This window comes from Rhinatrema bivittatum, chromosome 2 (assembly GCF_901001135.1).
Source record: "Rhinatrema bivittatum chromosome 2, aRhiBiv1.1, whole genome shotgun sequence".
Taxonomy (NCBI): domain Eukaryota; kingdom Metazoa; phylum Chordata; class Amphibia; order Gymnophiona; family Rhinatrematidae; genus Rhinatrema; species Rhinatrema bivittatum.
This window is the reverse complement of record NC_042616.1, coordinates 684,935,208-684,955,870: the sequence shown is the minus strand read 5'-3', so window position 1 is coordinate 684,955,870 and position 20,663 is coordinate 684,935,208. Positions and strand designations below refer to the sequence as shown.

At 41.1% G+C, this 20,663-nt stretch overlaps 1 protein-coding gene across 1 annotated transcript in view; it reads right to left on the bottom strand.

The window, feature by feature from the left end:
* CHMP4C (charged multivesicular body protein 4C) overlaps positions 1 to 20,663 on the bottom strand; it is a 70,362-nt gene that overhangs the window by 25,973 nt on the left and 23,726 nt on the right. The window contains exon 2 of the mRNA XM_029591569.1: positions 4,593 to 4,770. Within this exon, the coding sequence (XP_029447429.1) occupies positions 4,593 to 4,770 (178 nt within the window). The remainder of the gene's footprint in view (positions 1 to 4,592; positions 4,771 to 20,663) is intronic.

Here is a 20,663-nt window from a genome sequence, read left to right as displayed (position 1 = left end):
AGCAGAATAGATCTTATAATGAACTCCCAAGTCCAGCAAGAGTGTGGCATAATGGCGTTAGGTAGACGTTAAATAAGGCAGCAGAGACAGCAGACTCTTGGGCTACCCAGAGCTGTGACATCATGGAGGACGTAAGAGAGTCGGTATGGACTTGTTGGGTCCTGTTACTGAGGTACGAGGAGAACCAGGACAGAACAGAACCAGTTATACCAATTGATTGTAATCTGGAAAGTAAGATTGGATGGTTTACTCTGTCAAATGCAGAGGAGATGTCAAGGAGGCATAAGAAAGAAGGCTGAACCTCCAATCAAAACCTCGTTTCACCATGTCAAAGCTGGAAATCAGCAATAATTCAGTGCTGTGATGTTCCCTAAACGCGAATTGATATTAAGGATATTATTGGAGTCAATAAAGTTGTAGAATTGGTGGAGGACTGCAGTTTCTATGCCTTTGGCCATGAAAGATAGAGAAGAGATCGGGCAGTAATTGGAGATAAGAGCAGGATCTGTTTTAGTAGGTCAGGAACACCACCATGTTATAGCGATGAATTAATGTGGCGACAGGGCTGTAGCAGTACCCTCACACAGAGGACAATGTCCAAAGTGCTGCCATTGACCCCAGGTCTAAAGATACAACTGCACCATCAGACTAACAGTCCCTCTCAGGGTCTGAACCTGAGCCACTAACTTCTGAATGCGATTGCCCGGCAGAAATATTCTGCTCAGCCAAAACACTCCAGCATCTGAGACAGCTATAACTCCTTCAGATGCAAATGTACCAGGTTGCTTTCTTCGCGCAGAGATGCCACTACTACCACCATGACTTTGGAGAAAGTCCCAGTAGTAATCGCCAGCCCAAAGGGCAGAGTCTGAACATGATAATGAAGGCCCAGAACAGCAAGGCCCAGGAAACACTGAAGTTCCTGGCAAAAAATGTAAATATGCCTCCATCAGATCTAAGAAACTCCCTCTTGTACTTCCAATATTTTCAGTCTGGGAGCCTACCTTTTTTTGTCCCCTCAAAGGAACCTGCCTGGCCACCCTAGGTTTTTTCTTCTCCTCACAGATACAGCCAAGGATGACTACAATTGTTTTTAACTACACTTAAGGATCTAAAATTGGGGCACCTCAAAAAGAAAGTTAATTCTGGGTAAAAGATTAATTTTTAGAGATGCCATTCAGTAAAAGCCAATTTATATAAAAGGGCTATTACCTCTAAATCTTTTCTTCTTTATATATATTGTTCAGCAATGGAGGATAATTACAAATATGCAACTGAAAGTATTTTGGGAATTCTGTTCTTCAAGGTAGTTAATTGCAGAGGTGCTTCAATTTACTGGGAGGAAGACAGCTATCATAGTTCTCATGGAAGGTCTAATTTTGAAATTCACATTGATCTTTATAATCTGACAGACCAAATATCATGACTACTTGCATTAGGAATATAAGATTTCTTTGGAAGAGTCAGATGGAGGAAGACATTATCTGCAAAAAGCACAATTCCATTCCCAACTTTACCCCACCAACTAAATGGTTCCATCACCAGAGCAAAAAGCAACAATGAGATAGCAACCCAGAGTGGTTGCCACACCCAATGTAATATCATCAGAAACAGTTCCCATCAACTTTTAAGTATTGCTCTAGGGCTCTGGTATGTGTGACATATTTGGGCCTCACAATTAGAATCAATTAAGAAAGGTCATTCAACCCAGTCCAAGCCCTTCTCGGAATCTAAGGAAATCACCAAGGCCTATTGCTTCCATTCTTGTATCAGATACATAAAATCTCTATTACCACTATGTAGTATTAGGGAGAAAAATCTTTACAACCCACAAGCCAGACGCTTTTGCTAATATCTTAATGTCATAATTGTTTAATAACTGGACTATACTATGCACATTAGTGAGAACCTTTGCTGGGTTTATGAATTAATAAACCCACATTAATCATTAAATCTGTGAGTTTATTTCCCATCTGATATTTCATTATTTTTGCTAATTTTGGGGAAGAAAATTGGATATACTTTTTTAATATATATATATATATATATAGAATGGTAGAGATAACCGTAATCGAGTTTGTCAATTATTCTTTTGTCAGTTGAAAAATGGTATACAGACCACAGTCGCTTTTGGTCTGTTTAGCTTCCTCCTCCCTTCTCTATGTGCTATCAGTTTTTCTCTCCTCATCCCAGCAGTTAGATAGTATTGTTTTAAATTGCCCCAAGCCTCAGCAGCAGCACTATTCACTGCCATGCAGAGGATCTTGATTCAATTCCCAGGTCAAGACTGATTTAGGGTTCTCAAATGGCCCCAGATTTTCAGGTCAGGTTGATCCAGTCCTGTTTTATCCCACTGCATGCAGAGACTTACAGGCCAATTCAGTAAAGTGCGGCCGCAGTTACCCCGTTTCTAACCCGCTGTGTACTCACAATTTCGCTGCGTAAGTCTAACCTGCGATTCACTGTTTTTACCGATCCTTACCGCTTAACTCGACGAGTATCCCTTTCCGCCCGCGGCATGTATATGTATGTAAACGATCCGATTAGCTATTCCCTCCCATAGAGTAAAGTGCGCCCCGACTATCGCCTTTTTAACCTGCTATCTTGCCGCGTCTTTAACCTACTAATTTACCGCCTACCCTGACCCTTGCGTTAGGGTGGTGAAAGTAGCCGCCCAGTCCCAAACCAAACCAACCCAATCCAAGCCCAAGCAGAGAGAGATGAAATTTCACAGTCCCAAACTTTCCCCCAGCCCCTGCTCACCTGCCCTGGCCACGGCCACGCAAGCCCCCAGCAGCAGCAGTAGAAGTAGAAGGGCGTCGAGAGAGAGCGGCTTCAGCAGCCCCACCGGCTAAAGTGAATACGTGCACACCTGTACGTCCAATATGGGCGCTCAAGGCAGCAAAGGCGCATGCGCACACGCCGTGACCTCCAACATCCAGCCGGTCACGGCGTGTGCGCATGCGCCTTTGCTGCCTTGAGCGCCCATATTGGACGTACAGGCGTGCACATATTCACTTTAGCTGGTGGGGCTGCTGAAGCCGCTCTCTCTCGACGCCCTTCTACTGCTGCTGCTGGGGGCTTGTGTGGCCACGGCCAGGGCAGGTGAGCGGGGGCTGGGGGAAAGTTTGGGACTGTGAAATTTCGTCTCTCTCTGCTGGGGCTTGGATTGGGTTGGTTTGGTTTGGGACTGGGCGGCTAAGTGCGAGAAGCATTTTTTTTCTGTGGATTGGGTTGGTTGGCTAAATTTCGTCTCTCTCTGCTGGGGCTTGGCTTGGTTTGGGACTGTGAAATTGTGTCTCTCTTGTCCGTCCGAAGGAGGGTGCTTTGTTGCGCTCCCTGCCTCCGATCGCCGGCTGCTGGGGCTTGCTGGCGCCGGGCGCTCAAGGCAGCGGGGGGCGTAGGAGAACCATCCACTTCCTGGTACCTGTCATTTCAAACGTTATTTGAAATGACAGGTACCAGCGCACCTAGGATACTGTATAGGCGCTGTATAGCGCCTATACAGTATCCTGTACTGTATAGCGCCTATACAGTAAAATGGATTGCGCTTCATGGATGCGCGTTGGATGTGGCTTGCATGCCATTTAAATACAGTATCGAGCGGTAGGTGATCCGAACTGTGCGTGCGGCAAATGCGGGTGCGCCGGGCACTAATGCACCTCTTTCTACCACACCTTACTGTATCGGCCTGTTAGTTATGACTTCCCTATTGCATTTCCTTAGAAAAGCAAAACAAGTCCCTGCAAGCGGTGGGTTAATACCAGGGCCATCAGAAGGGGTGGGGCAAGGCAGCCAGCCACCAGTGCATCTTGCCACCATCACTGTGAAGCGAGTTCCTCTGCATCGCCGACCACATCATTGGAGGGCCACCCCACCAGGTTATATGGATCAACAGTTAACTTAGCTACAGTCTTGCTAGGCAGCCATCTTGTTCCTTGGCTCTTTAGTGACCCAATTTAAGGTTTTTAAAAACACTCCTATAAATATATTAAATCTGAAGCCTGAATATATGGCACCCTGACAAAGGCATTCATTAATCCATCTCTCAATTTGTTAAATACTATGTGAAGGGAAGAAGTAAAATCTATGCAATCATGCAGGGTGCAAACAAGGTATTCTTTTGCGTTTTCTTTAAACAAGGTACCTAAAAGAAAAAATGGTTATCAATACCTGAAATTAGTAAGAAAATTCATGAGTCATTTCTCTGCTATATTTTGCAGACTGCCTTTTTAAAATTAAATATTTCGAAAGATCACACTTTAAGTATCACAGGAAGAGGGATGGGCAGTTTACCTGTTTATCTGCTCTTTTCCTATACTAAGCCATTACAAACAGTTCAGGTGGGGGGCTGATCAAATGATTCTGCAGCAGGGCTATACATGGCATCTGGTATAAATCCTGACCTAGCTTCACCTCCTTGAGATAGCTGGGGCTGAGAATATGGCAGACACCTACTGTGCTTACCCCGGGTTCTGGCATGAACCTCTGAGTCAAAAACACAGACTTGACACAAGTGCTCAACTAGACAGGGAGGAAGACAGAAGGTGAAAAAAATGGGCAAATTCCCAGGTAGCTGGAAATGAACTTACATATTGTCATGAACTGCTTTCATGGCTTTTGCAGCATAGCCCATGTTCTTCAGCACCTCTGTATTTGTATGGGAGTTTTCCAGAGCCTCCCTCTGGAACTCAATGGTGGAAAGTGTCCCATCAATTTGCACCAGCTGCTTCTCAAACCTCTTCTTTCTCTTAAGTGCCTGCAATGCAGCTGGCAAAAAACAAAATTTTTATAAATAAATCACGAACGTTACACTTCCTAAAAACAAGGCCAGAGTGAAGCAAATACATAACTGGCATGAATACATTTGTTCTCCTTCCATACTCATTTGAAATCTGGTGAAAAATGCCAAAGTAAACACAGAACCATCAAGAGCTGTGGGAGAAGTGTGGCTCCCCAGCCTCTGGAGGGCAGACCCATGCAGGCAAAAGTTTAAGTATCTGTAGGTAAGTCATGCTTCTTCTCCCACCCACCACCCCCTAGGTGGAGATCATGAAGCTGCGGCAAGTCAGACTTTTGCTGGAGGAAGAGAATAGCAACAGCACCAGGGAGCACCTGAGAGAGAGTGACCTAGTGCAGTCTCCCCTACTGCCAGATCTCCCTATCGTGCATGAGGTATCATATGTGGCACGCTGTCCACGGGACAATTCAAACTCGGCAGAATGTCTCCATGGGGGTCAGGAATTCACTGCTCACAGTAAGTGACATGCTTTCCTAGGCTAGGAGCACCACATTTGTCTTTCCCAAACGAGCAGGAGGTACCACTTTTTTTTTTTTTTTTTTTTTTTAAATCTTCCCGATTCCAGCTCCGATCATACTTAAAATATACGCATTTCTTTTAAATACATTTTTACTTATTTAAAAATTTTAATTTGCTGCAAATCCAAAACTGTCCAATGTGGATTACAAACATACATAATATATATTATATATAAAATAAAGACATATGTTAGGGCATCCTGCAAGGTATCTGTGACAATGCATCTGTAAAAGGTATCTGCTAGTGTGGTGAAGATGCAGAGAACAGCCAGGGAATAAGCCACATTATGAAGAATTATGCTTACATATAATGTATATTTTAGCTTAGTACTTAATGTATCATTAGCCAAATGCAGACACAATATGAGACAGATGTTTCTAGAACGGGCTAGTACTGGAAGCTTACTGTGAAAAAGTACTGAAAAGAATGCAGAAGTGTAGCAAAGGTCAGAGGGGTACAAGGATGCCAGCGTCCATTCTAGATCTAGGCTTATCTTTTAGGCTGGTAACATTTGCATAATAAAGATAAGGGAATTTGCATCTACCGCTTATTATAGACAAATATTTTGCTTGTAGTAACCACTTAAAGACATTGTGTTAACTGATTAACTAGATCATTGATGTGTGAATTGGAAGTGGATACCTATTTAATAGAGATGTGAATCGTGTGATCGATCGTCTTAACGATCGATTTCAGCTGGGGGGGGGAGGGAATCGGATCGTCGCAGTTTTGTTTTTTTAAATATCGTGTAAATCGTAAATCGGGGGAGGGCGGGAAAACCGGCACACTAAAACAACCCTAAAACCCACCCCGACCCTTTAAAATAAATCCCCCACCCTCCCGAACCCCCCCAAAATGTCTTAAATTACCTGGGGTCCAGTGGGGGGGTCCCGGTGTGATGTTCCACTCTTGGGCCACGGGTGCGTTGATAGAAATGGCGCCGGCGCCATTTTGGTTCCTGTCCCCCGATGTCACGAGCGTAGGAGTTCGCTCCCGGACCCCCGCTGGACCCCCAGGGACTTTTGGCCAGCTTGGGGGGGCCTCCTGACCCCCACAAGACTTGCCAAAAGTCCAGCGGGGGTCCGGGAACGACCTCCTGCACTCGAATCATGTTGCCGTACAGCCGGCGCCATTTTGCAATACGGCAATATGGCCAGTGCCATTTTGCAAAATGGCGCCGGCTGTACGGCAACACGATTCGAGTACAGGAGGTCGTTCCCGGACCCCCGCTGGACTTTTGGCAAGTCTTGTGGGGGTCAGGAGGCCCCCCCAAGCTGGCCAAAAGTCCCTGGGGGGTCCAGCGGGGGTCCGGGAGCGATCTCTTACGCTCGTGACGTCGGGGGACAGGAACCAAAATGGCGCCGGCGCTACCTTTGCCCTGTCATATGACAGGGCAAAGGTAGCGCCGGCGCCATTTCTATCAACGCACCCGTGGCCCGAGAGTGGAACATCACACCGGGACCCCCCCACTGGACCCCAGGTAATTTAAGACATTTTGGGGGGGTTCGGGAGGGTGGGGGATTTATTTTAAAGGGTCGGGGTGGGTTTTAGGGTTGTTTTAGTGCCGGTTTTCCCACCCTCCCCCTTCCTCCGATTTACGACGATAAATCGGGGGAATTCCTATTATATATCGCCTCTAACAATTTTTGACGATTTAAAATATAATCGGACGATATTTTAAATTGTCAAAAAACTATTCACATCCCTACTATTTAACCCCTTGTATCAGCAAATGATCTCAGCTGCTGATGTGGAGGTGGGGGGGGTTCTTTGTATGGTCATGTGTATTATTGCTCTCTCTATAAAACATATATTCTTATTAACTTTGCTTTTCTGAATAAAAAGCTCTCTCTCACTGCCACTATTTTGTATTTCGTTCACAAAGACTGTTAATTTCACAGACTCTCATCAAAAATAATCACTTACATCGAGGACTGACCCAAATTACAATTAAATCAAGCTTGTATATCTTATATGTATGTGTTGTATATCTATTACATAGATTTGAATTATGTATAATAACAAATGTTCATCAATCGTAATCATTCCACTTAATTTGCACTAAAAACTAGGAGTTCCCCAAGGTTCTGCCCTTTCAGCCGCATTATTCAATATCTATCTCACCCCGATTTGTCAACTGTTAGCCACACTTGGTTTAACTTACAGAATCTATGCAGACGATATACAATTCTTCTTCCCCAAACAGACCTGGCAAGATACATCAAAACTCCTCTCCTTATGCCTCATAACAATCAAAAGCTCGCTAGCATACAATGAATTAAGTCTAAATTTAAATAAAACAGAAATACTCGTTCTAGCATCCCCTCTTCCATTCAACATGACAACTGTACAATACATATAGTCAATCAGGTACATAATTTAGGAATTATCCTCGACACAAATTGAACCTTAACTCACACACCAAAATTCTGTCTTGAAAATAAAGCTGAGAAATGTAAAACCACAATTTGATCCGGTTCATTTCCGCACAATTGTATAATCACTAATTCTCTCCAGCATATTATTGCAACTCTTTGCTATTAGGCCTGTACCACAAATCACTACTCGCCCATTACAGTTACTACAAATCTCAGCAGCAAGACTTATACATGTATATAGTTATAGTTACAGTTCTATTGCTTTGCATCTACCCATTGATGTTTGTTATATGTAAGGGCTCCTCCGAAAAGTTAATTGTATTTTTCCTAGTTCACTAAGTTATCTGTTACATGTAAGGGCACCGCCCAAAAGTTTTTGTTTATTGTGAACCGATGCGATGTGCGAACGGATATCGGTATAAAAGAGATGTTAAATAAATAAATAAATAAATAAATAAATACCAAATTCCAAGAACACATTTCCCCGGTCCTTCACAAATTTCACTGGCTGCCTGTTAAATGGCGTCTACAATTTAAAACCCCGATGATTCTTCACATGATTATCTACAGTAATAAACGTCCTGGCTTTCTGCTTCTCTTCACATATACACCCCATGTAGGAATCTCTGTTCAAAAAACAAACTTCTACTTCAAGTCCCATCACCAAAAACTACTAGACTAGTATCCATCAGAGAACATACATTCTCAATTGCCGGACCCATACTCTGGAATTCAAACCCACCAGAAATCTGTTTAATCTCAGATAAAAAAAACTGTTTATGAAAGCCAAACACTCTCTCTTTATTCAGGCCTTTCCCAATCTATGCCAAACTTCACAAGCAAATTAGTTATATCTTAGTTTAGGTTTCAATTATTTATTGTTTGAAGCCTGCATGTTTTTTATTCCTTTTAAAGATGTCTGTTTATTATTTTATTTAAAGACTTATGTATGTTAAATTGTAACCCACCCCAAACTTGGGAGAAGCGGGATATAAATTCTTTTAAATAAATAAATATTGTGTACACTTCTACTGGAACATAGGCATGGGGTAGAGGTCTTGAGGGCCATGAGAGGATAGGAAGTTTGAGGAGCGGTATGTGGAAGACGTCATGGATATGCTATTGGGCCTTTAAAGTGGACAATGGGAAAAGGTCCCACGAAGCATGGTGTGAACTTGAGGGATGGTAGACGGAGTCCAGGTTGCGGATGTTCAACCAAGCTAAGTCCCCTGGATGAAGTTGTGGGGCAGGCAGACTTTTTTATCTGCCTGTGCTTTGGAATGTGCTACAGACTGTTTCAGGAGTTGATCAGCAGAATGCCATAGATTCAATAGTTCTTGTCCCTTAATATCAGGCGCCAGACATCACACCCAGTAGTGGGTAGTGGTGCCGGGATCAGAGGATGTCATCCATACAAAAAAAAAAAATAAAGGAGGAGCCTGTGGACTTGACGTGGTTGTTATAGCAAATCTAAGCTCACGAGAAAAGTGAGGACCAGTTATCTTGTTGCTGATTGACAAAGGACTTAGGAAGGTTTAAGTGATTGGTTAGTCTGTTTGGTCTGACCATTAATTTCAGGATGGTATGTAGATGAAAAATTCAGTATACCAAGTTTCTTGCATAAGCCTTGCCAGTAATGGGCGGTGAACAGAACACCTTGGTTAGGTACAATGTGAGTGGGGAGGCCATGTAGGTGAAAGATGTGCAGTTTGAAGAGTTGGGCTAATTTGGCTGCTGGTGGTAATCCTGGGAGGGGCATGAAGTGGGCCATCTTCAAGAACCTGTTGACTATCACCCAGATAGTAGTATTGCCTGCCAATGGTGATAGATTGGTGATAACATCTGTAGCCAAGTGGGTCCAAGGTTCTTTGGGAGTCAGTAATGGACTAAGTAGTCCCAGGGCCGGCCTCTGGGAATCTTATTCATGGCACAAGTCTGACACGAGTCTATGTACCGTTTTAGATCTTGCCGCAGATGAGGCCATATATAGTAGCAGATAAGGAGTTTAAGATCCTAGAGAAGCCTGTATGCCCTGCAATGCTTGAATCATGGGCCCATTTTAGCATCCATTCTCAAAGATGTGAAGGAACCAGTGTCTTCCCTGGAGGTACAATCACTGCAGCCGCTAACTGGATCCTGGCCAGATCGATAATAGTCTTGGTGGGTCCAGGAGATACTCCTCCTCGAAAGAGCAGGACAGGGCATCTTTTACTTCCCTTTTATACTGACAGTCCTGATTATTTTTAAGTTCTCTGTCACATTCATCTGCTGGTTCAACCAACCTTTAGAATCCACTGCTGACCTTACTCTCTCCCCTTCTTAGGGTACCTATTTCTATATCCTGATGCTACCATTACTTTCCCAAAACTGCATCAGAAGCATAGTAAGTACAGTCAAGGTCACCGTGAAATAGTCTGCCATACAAAAGACTGACAAAACTGGGAGAATTTAAGCACACATAGCTTACAGTCATTTCAGTGTGTGTAATTAATCATTTGCACAACCAAGCTGAAGGTCCTAGACTTGGATCCAGCCCCCTGCTTTTCAGATTGGATATGTTTTTGCAACAACATGACAAGGGTCAAAGGCTGCTCATAAAGTGGCCTTTACTTAGTGAACAATTAGAGGATAGCACAGACAATGGCTATAGAGGGAGCTGAACCCTGCCCTCAGCCACAGACCTTACTGCAATATCTGGTCTACATACTGAACAGATGTGGAAGAAAAATGGGGAACATGCAAAAGGTTGTGCAATATGATTCATCAATGAATGTTAGGAAGAAATTAGGGTGAAGATAAATAGCTAAAATCACATTATGGAAGTACAGAAAAATGGATCATACACATTTCCTTGAATATTTAGCTAAAATACAGAAAACAGAAAAGAGAAAAGGCATTCATGATTAGTTTTTGTGGCTTCAAGGAAAACCATGTATCTGCAACCACTAAGACTCCTTCCTATCCAAGAAAATCCCTCTCCAACAGTATGCTCCTCACTTATGCTTATAAAAAGGTTCTTGGAAAGATACAAACATCATTATATAGCTGTCCAGATAGTATTCAATGTTTTTATGTAAACAATGTATGTAATCTCCAAAAACAAGTTCAATTATATGATATATATAGATATATCTTTTGGTTAAATGCACTAATATTCAGTGTCCCAGTATTTTTCTTCAGCACACAGGGCAAATTCAAGTTTATGAACAAAACTGGTTGCAAATTCACCTTTGAAACATCTTATTGTAGGTTTTTAGTATCTCAACTGTTAAAAAAGAAAAATCAATACAACCAAGAAAATTTCAGAAGATGGAGAGAAGATAACTTACTTTACAGTACTTTGGAAATGCAGAGTGAAATAAAAGAGATGGATTCCCACTTCCACAGATTTCAGAGAAAGGACAGAGTCAGATAAGAATGGTCAAAGCAGTATCTATGGAAATAAACATATAAACATAATGAAGATCACCACTACTAGAGCGAGAAACAGAAAAAATAAAATAAAAGACCATCTATGCTTTACCTTTATTCTCAAAATACACCAGATAAGAGAGAGGCTGATATTTGGAATCAGTCATATATATTTTAGTGATCTGCTGAAAATCAGAGTAAAAATGAGCAAGTCTCTAAAACTTGGTTACTTTTACCACACTTTAAATAGAATGACTACAGTCAAACGCAGAATGATCTGGAGGAACAATCTCTGCCACCTAGAAAGAAAACACAATTGGACTCTACTTTTTTGTTATCATAATCCAAAGCACATCCCATCTCCAATTACTGTAATTTCTCTTTTTTTGGAGGTATCTGTATGGCCAGAATTGAAGCTTTGTTGATTGGCGCTACTACTCAAGTTTCAAATTTATGCTATTTCAATCCCTTTTTGTGTTTTCTCTGTCATCAGATTATTGAAACTACAGTTTACATTGCTCACTGCCACTATTTTGTATTTCGTTCACAAAGACTGTTAATTTCACAGACTCTCATCAAAAATAATCACTTACATCGAGGACTGACCCAAATTACAATTAAATCAAGCTTGTATATCTTATATGTATGTGTTGTATATCTATTACATAGATTTGAATTATGTATAATAACAAAATTATTTTCCTTTGAAATTTCTATGGTAATAAACTAAAATTAGCGTCCCCATCCTAGTGATGGTGGGGGAGGTGTGTGTGTGGGGGGGGGGGGGGGGGAGGAATACTGGCTCCACTCCTGCCACCCCCTGCAGCCTCTTTAGGGCTCTCTCCTATTCCCCCCCCCCCCCCGCATCCCATGATTCCTACCAGATTTTCCAACCCTTTCTCCCTCCCAAGTTCAATAATAAACTTCTTTCACATCCAGGCACTCTGATTTAGCATAAAATCCTGCAAAAATGTCACTCAGAACCTATATAGCAAACCTGCTATACCAAAACAGCACTAACTCCCAGGACTCAGAACAGCAACAACCTTAGCTATGAAAAGAAAAGTCCTGCCGGCAGGAGGAAACGCGGGACTAACCGAGCCGGCAGGAGGAAACGCGGGACTAACCGACGCTGAGCAGGCAACGGTAACCCATGTGGAAGAGGTATCCCTCAGTCCCGGCGCGCCACTTACCCCGGATCAACCGACCGATATCTTCAGCTTGTCCGGAGAGTTTACAACCGGACAGCTGGAAGGGAAAATGGAACCCGTGAAAATTACCGCCCCGAGAAAGGAGGAGAGTGTTCTACCCCTTTCGGAGAGCCAAGGAGAACGAGGCTCCAGGGGCCGGGCGGCCATGGAACAACTGCCTGACGGTAAAACCGGGGACTTGGAGGCTTCAGGGAGGAGTGAGACTGGAATACATATTTTAGGAACTCTTCCTCTGGTAAAACCACAAGAAATAACTATTGAAAGTATTTGGAGTATGTTTGTTTCAATGGATACATCTATAAAATCAATGTCAAGTCTATTAAGGGAAAATTTGCAACATACAAGGACTATGGGTGAAAAAATGTTAACTCTAGAGAAAAAAGTCTCCGAGAATGAGGGAAAAATTAAGGATATTAAGGAGATTCAACATAACTTAATAAGATCTGAGACTATTTGTTATAATAGGCTTGAGAGATTGGAAAATGAAAATAGACGAGTGAACTTAAGGATTCTTAATTTTCCTAAAATGAAAGGACAATCACCATGAGATTTATTCAAAAGTTATCTTAATAACATCTTGAAGTTCCCAGAGGAGGGTATGCCAGCACTATCTAAAATATACTATTTACCTGGGTCTAAGGAAAAGACGTCAGAAAATAATCCACAATTACAAGCAAGAAAAGAAGAACCTTTGAATATTTCTGCTCTCCTGGAAATGACTTTAGAAACAGTAATTGAAACAAGAGAGACTTTGTTGGTAACGTTCTTGTTTATATCAGAAAGAGATGCTGTTTTAAGAAATTTTCTAAGAAATCAAGATAAAGTATTCCACGGATACAGAATCTGGATTTATCCAGATGTTACTAAAGTGACTCAAGAAAAAAGAAGGAAGTTCTTGCAAATGAGATCTGAAGTGATAAACAGGGGAGCAAAATTTATACTACGCTTCCCGTGTAGATGTATAGTGATATTTCAAGAAAATAGGTATATTTTCCTAGACCCGGTACAGTTACGTGTATATCTGGACTCACATTCCTGACATGAGCCCCAGGCAATGGCAATAAGTTAAGCTCAGGTACTCCCTTTTAAAGGCATGCGTTTTGTTAGGAAGTATATGGTTTTTTTTTCTTCTGTGACTGCTCAATTTGATCAAGGACTCCCCTTTTTCCTATGATTGTTCAGATATGAAAATGTTCTTTAATAATTACTTTGTATATCTAATTAGATATTATTATTATCAGTATTTTTCTTGAACTAAAGTTCTGTATAAGTGTTTAAAATTCAATAAAAATAAAATTTAAAAAAAAAAGAAAAGTCCTAGAGCACAATACATCCCCTACTGGAAAAACAAAACAAGCAGAATTGCTACAGAGTGTTATAAGGAAGCTACACACTAGCAGAAAATCTGACCTGTGACACACAAACACGGACAGATCCTCAACAAATACAGAAAAGGCCAAGGAAGTGGTGGCCCAAAGGAAAGACCACTGTACCATGCTTCAGACATCTCCACTCCCACATTCTCTTCTGGGCTGTCTGAAGGATCTCATGGATGAGTATTGTCATATCATCTCTGCAACTCAAATGGAATGTCATCCATCATTCTCTTTTCCGTTGCTGAGTTTGTGAGATCCTTGAGAGGAGACCTTCTCCTTTCCTGTGGAAGAGAGGGGTCACAAGGGAACCCTTAAGACACCTCTTGCTCAAAGAAGTCCTCAGGTTCATTACATATGTTTTTATGTGAGCCACTAATAACATTGGATAATGTGGCATATAAATATTTTAAAATAAATAGTAGTATCTCCAGGAATACTCTAATCTGGATATTCAGGGGCATAGACCGGAATGTAATCCAGCTAGTAGACAAGGCCTCAAAGAGGAGGGTAGTTGTCTATTGGGCCTTACATCCTGATGTGCTCCTGTACATCAGTAAAGTTTCCTTCTCAGATGTGTTCAAAATTGCAATGGGAACCACTATACAATGCTAAATTCTCCTCAGGGATTTGGCATTGGGGCCCTTCTGCTACCAGAGTCTGAAAGTCAGTCTACTAAGACACAGAGGATGTTGAGAAACACTGGTTCACTGATATCTTACATTTAAGGGCCTTCGGAATTTTTCTGTCCAGTTGCTCTTCAAAAACCACCAATTCCAACATGGACTAGAAGGCATTATCTTCCTGGAACATTAGAGGTTATTTGGTGGCCATTCTTTTTAGACAGTGAAGGGGCGCTTATAGAGTCATGCACGGTCTGGGTATTAAGCCAAAAGTGCCAAAAAATGTAAGCAGCAACTTCGGCCAGATACCCCTGAAACAGCAATGAGCAAAACATGGCACTATGCTGGGCTGGTCTTTTTGTCCATGTAACATGAGGTCAGCGTGGAAGAGTATCAACTAAGGACAAGAACTGAAGAGAATAAGGCTCTCTATTTTATTTGCACAAATTAAAAAAAAAAAATCTAAAAAAATGAGTGGTGGGGAGAATAGGACTAGAATGATTTGGACTCACCCAAGGCGCATAAACTAAATGATAGCATGGGTGCTATGAATTGTCCTACAACCACATATAAGTATTTTGCACATTAAGGACTTTTTCTTAGATTAAGTTGTATATAAATATTTCTAGAAGAAATTAAAATTTGTGAGTGCTGTTTATCTGGATTTTCTTGTACTGCACATTCTTTGACTCAATCTATTGGAGAAATTGCACTAATGTAACACAAAGCCAGTGTACATCTAAGTTTATAACCTCTATCTTACATCACAGAGGGATATATAGCAATATGTAAAAGATATTTGTGAAACTTTTAAAGAGTGTTATGACAATTGTATAAGTCAAATAAAGAAAAATGTGCTTGCTAGAGAACTTTCCATGCAGGACGTGCCGCTGCCAACCATATCTGCGGAAATCTTGGTGAGAATAAATGCTCCCATTACCAACTTTGAAATTGGAGACGCCATAAAGACCTTGCCAAATTTTAAGACCCCTGGTCCTGACAGGTTTGATGTTTACTTTTATAACACCCTAGGTGAGAATTTACAACCTACACTTAAATGGGTATTTAAGGACATGGTAAACGTGGGCTCTTCTTCTGTGTGAGAAATAAGTCTTTCCCAAGCCAGTTAGGGACCCCGGTAGCACAACATCTCTATTGAACTTGGATGTTAACATTTATAACAAAATCCTGGCACGGAAGACAAATTCATACTGCCTAACATGATTTCTCATGGTCAAGTGGAATTTGTTTATGGTAGATGTTCATGTGTCTGTGCAAGTTAACTACAGCTTTGGAAACTCGTCAAAGGCTCTATTAAGGATCTCATTCTAGTGGGGTGGTCTTTTCTTAAATGTCTTGCAAAAATGTGGGTTTATACATTAATATCCTTGTGCCAGGCAGGCGTTAATAGATGACAGTTAAATGTGCATCCGAGACGCACTTTTTTTTTTTTTGCATCAGGAGTGAATGCCTAATAGCCTCATTCACATGCATTTGATGAGCGCTATTAGAGTCACTCTGCATTGAACACGCGTTGAATATGCGCTAATCCCCTTATTACATTAGGGGATTGATTAGCGCCTATGCTACCCGCCTCTGACTGCAGGTTAACAGTACACTCGGCTGAGCACACTGTATTGCATCGGCCCCAAAACAGGGTTGGCCTGCTCAAACAAATGCTTGAAATGTCAAACAATTTATGCCACTTTACTTCATCACTCGTGGGAATGCCCCTTAATTCTGAGATTCTGACAAGCAATTATAAGGAACTGGCTATTGTGACCAACAAATCAATACCAATGTCTTGAATATTCTCTATATTGGGATTTGTGGAAGATTGAGTACTAGTGAGAAATTAAAACACTGTCTATTTTTAAAAGGTAGATTTATAGCCTGCCAAGCCTAAATACTAGTTTTTGGCAGATCACAAACAATATAAAATATACATTTGACATGAATACAAGGGACTGAAGTACTGGCCAATAAACACAAGTGACAAAAAAAATAAGTACATCAAAAATGTTTCTGGTTTTCAAACATACAAGACAATTCACATTTTTTAATTCATGCCAAATTTGGTGAATTTTATCCCTTTTTTGGAGAGAGTTATTGTTCTCATAGGCATACTTCTTTCCAACATGTTGGAAATCATTAAAAAAAAAAAAAGGCCTCTTTATAACAATTCCCATTGAAATTGGAGGACTGGCCAGCTGGCACCATACGAGTACAGCATTACCTGTTGTACAAAGTTGATGCTATAAAGCAGGTGCATGGATTTCAAAATGAAATCCCGTCATGTTACTTGGCAGCTCTGCTTCTTTCTGGCACAGGTACATTTAGCTGTGGAGGTGAAGGGCAATTTTTAGCCACACATTTACTTGGGTAAAATCCTTTGACATGTCTTATTTGCGGTCAGCTTTGAGAAAAATACATCTGATATTTGTAATTTGCAAAGTACAGAAAGAAATGTATTTCTATTTCTCTAGTGTTGCAGTGAGTGAGTGAGTGAGTGTGTGTGTGAAAATTCTGGCCGAGTAGCACCAATCTAGCCCAATCCTGTTCAGGGTCAGGAGCCAGGTGTTAGCAGTGGGGATCTCCACACCTTCAGAAGAAACACTTAATGGGATGTAGAAAATGACTCGGCACTCTTCAATGGTTGCATGTAAGGATACTTTACTTGGGAATCTGGGATGGAAAATCATCACATACAAATTACATGTCTTATGCATGGGGACTGTGCCGGTATGACCAGACAAAGGAAGGGAGATAGAGCAGCAGACAGACTGACTAATGCAGGTTCTGAGGTGGTTTGGGCACTGTTGTAGCTATCAGAAAAATTGAATTATTTTTTGTTTTTATTTTCCCACACCTGGCACCTACATCTGACCCTTTATTCTGAAGCAGAAGGTATTATTGAGGGCCATAGGTGATGAGACAGTCTCCTAATTCTTAGCGACCAATGCTAAGAAAGCCTAAGGTCTGGGTCTCGCTAATGAGTGAGCATTTTAATCTCTGCAGCAGCCTATCCAGCTTCAATCGCAGATGACTGGTAAGATTTGCCCACGGGCATTCTAATTGTTCCAAATACTGAATTCCTAGAGGTGTCTTTCACTATTCAGCTATTTGGATAATATGCTGAGCTATGCTAAACTATTACCATCAAACCTATGGTTTGAGCCTACTTTGTCCTAGCAATGCAATGGAAACCCTGTGGGAGAGCATGTGACATGCATGTCCCCATGTCTACATATTTTTTGGAATGACCTCTATGATATATTTCACTCAAAATAAATTAATGGAAACATGACAATTAGAAAGTGCAAACAGCATGCCAACTATTAAATAAGAAACCAAGGATTACGATTACAAAATAATAAGGAAATGGAGATGCCTCATCATAAACTGCAAAGTGATTGGAAACCTTAACCCTGTAATGCTTTGACATTGTACATTGTCAGTGTCCCCATCTTAAATTTGGATTATTAGATTTAATTGTGGGCATTTTCCAAATCTAAGCTCAAGTTGAGTTGCAATTCAGGTACTGTATTTGGCTGCCTAAGAGGGCTTACAATCTATGGTGTACCTTAGGCAATGGACAGTGACGTAACTTGCCTAAGGTCACAAAAAGCATTTGTAGGAAAATTCTAATTTCTATCCTAGGTTTTATACAAGGAAAATGGCCTTAAAATCATTGTCTGTCTATTCACCTATCCATCACCTCCTGTGCAACTTGTCCATAACTTTTGAACCATTCATTTAAACTGTCAACTCTCTGCCATAGATCATAGACCATCTAGTGACCCCTGGTTCACACTTTCTATGAGCCCTCAAAGTCTCCTACACTTCTGATTGTTGTTTGCTTTTACCTATGTTTTCTCCAGGAAAACAGGTCAGATCAGATGTAACCTCAGGTATGTCTGGACAGACTATAAATGCCACAGAGCTACTTTGTCCTTCATTAGTACCTAAAGGTCCATGATCACATATTTAGAAATACAGCAACATGTCACCAGGTCAACTCTTTGAAAAAGAAAAAAAGAAGTAGAAATCACAGGGAGATCACAATATGCTGTCTGGTCATCAAGGATTTTGAGAACTGTCCTACCATTGGTTAGTTGTTATAAGCAAAAAACTCTATACCAATGGACGAACCAGATATCACAAAAATAGCCACATCTTTGAAAATGAAAATATTTCAGCCAGATCATTAAGTTTAAAATTCTGGTAGGGGAAGATTTATGACAGCAATAACGTCCTAAAGTGATAGGCACTTTCTGTTAATGCCATACATGGTAGACTGCAAGCACTTGGCTTTGTGTTGGGTTCTCAGTTCCTCCTGCTACAGAGCTTAAATCAAACTCCTGTTAATTCCCCATGTGTACATATATGCACTACACTATTTTTCAGCCTCATGCTTCATATATTAAAACAAGTGACATTTCGCTGCAATAATTTGTTCCTTTTTGGAGACGGGTGTGGTAGGGTAGCTGTAATAGTTCCCTATTGCTATTATAATTTGTATTTCTATTCCACCTTTCCAGAGTATTAAGGTGGATTACAACAATTCAAATACAATATTTCTCTTGCCCAAAGAACTAAACAGTCTTAAGTGGGTACCTGAGGTAACAGAAGATAAGTAATTCGACCAAGGTCATAAGGAGCATCAGTGTGAGAAGTGGCATTTCAACCATGGCTTTCATGGTTCACAGTCCAATGCATGAATCATTAGGCCACGCTTCCTCAAAGTTTGGATTTAAACAAACTTCTAAATGCTAAAAATATATTTGGACAATATTGTCAGGAAATATTACCCCAGCCGTGGATTGTAGTAAGTCAGAAAATGGGCCACACGTACCTAGTCACCTGGTCTTATCAGATACTTCCACCACTTCTCTAATCTGGCTCCATGCATCTCTCGTTTAATTTTGAGCTGCATGGTGCCTGCATTCCCACACTGTTCTTGTAATACCTGCTAAGGTTTGAGAGCAGTATAGCAGTACAAGCACCTTGCAACAAATATACCAAGAGTTGGACAGAGCCAAATTAAAGCTGCAGGAGCAGAGAGACACTGGGGCAGGAGTTGGGTGTGTGTGCTGAAGGACAGAGCGAGCAAGTTGAGGTGGCATTAAAAGAAAGTGGTGGAGACAGGTATCACCGGCTAATTATTTTCTACTGAGACATAAGAAATACAAAAATAAAACCAAGTTTGAAAACCACCGAAATCTCAAAATAATTGTAAAGCAGTCATTTTGTGCTGTGAGTATTCATTTCCTACAGAAGCCCCGATTTCTGACCTTAATATTTTTCTAGGCATTGGCAAAATATCAGAAAGTGTTACTTCATTGTCAATTCATAGCCAAGGATTTGCCTCGACCTTTGGCTTCTCCAGATTCGCCATTAACTACCAGTGAATGCCTGCTCCAAATGGAAGAAGTTGTTTCATAAATTCAGAATAATATTAAGCCATCAGAAACAGATTCTTCTGCCAGTCAAAGAGTGCTAAAATAAAAGTAGTCATCCCAAAATCATGTTCCAGACATGAAGCCTTGGATCTCAGAAAAAAAATAGAGGGAGTCCAAACCATCAAACTCTTCCTTGACTAAACTACACCATGTTAGTCCAAACAATGTTTTCATAAAACACAAACCAGAATCCAATTACTGTACAGATACATGGGTATTGTTTGGCACCTGAGGAACACTGTTTCTTAAATGTTACTTGATACCTATGTCCTAAGTCTCCCAGATACTTTATCACCTGTCAAAGTATTGAGAGACTTCATATAAATAATACATTCCTCCAGTAGAAGACAAAAACAATGTTCACATTAATACATCACACTAATCAAGTTTCAGAATTTACATTTCTGCCCTGCCTGTACCATCTTACCCAAAACCTGCCAAGCAAGCAGGAGAGAAACAGGAAATTATTTGACCAGAGCTTTTGGGAAAGTTATACTCCTGGGGGAGTTCTGCACACAAAAACTGAAAATTCTGCAAACTTTATATTGGTCAAAATAACACAATTTACATGATAATCTTTAAGTAATTACATTTTAAATTAAAACAGAAAAAGTTATTAAAGTTGCAGAATTTTAAATATTTTGAGCAGAATTTCCCTAGAAATTCACTGTAAGAGTGTCCTTTCCACATACACACACCCTCATACAGGCTCCCTCACTCTCTCACGCGCACACACACACACATCCCCTCATACAGGGCCCTCTCTCTTGCATACACACCCACACAAGCTCCTTTTCTCTCTCACACATACATCCTCACACAGGCTACCCATGTCTCTCTCTCACGCAGCCCTTCACTCAGGCTCTGTCTCACACATACACAATC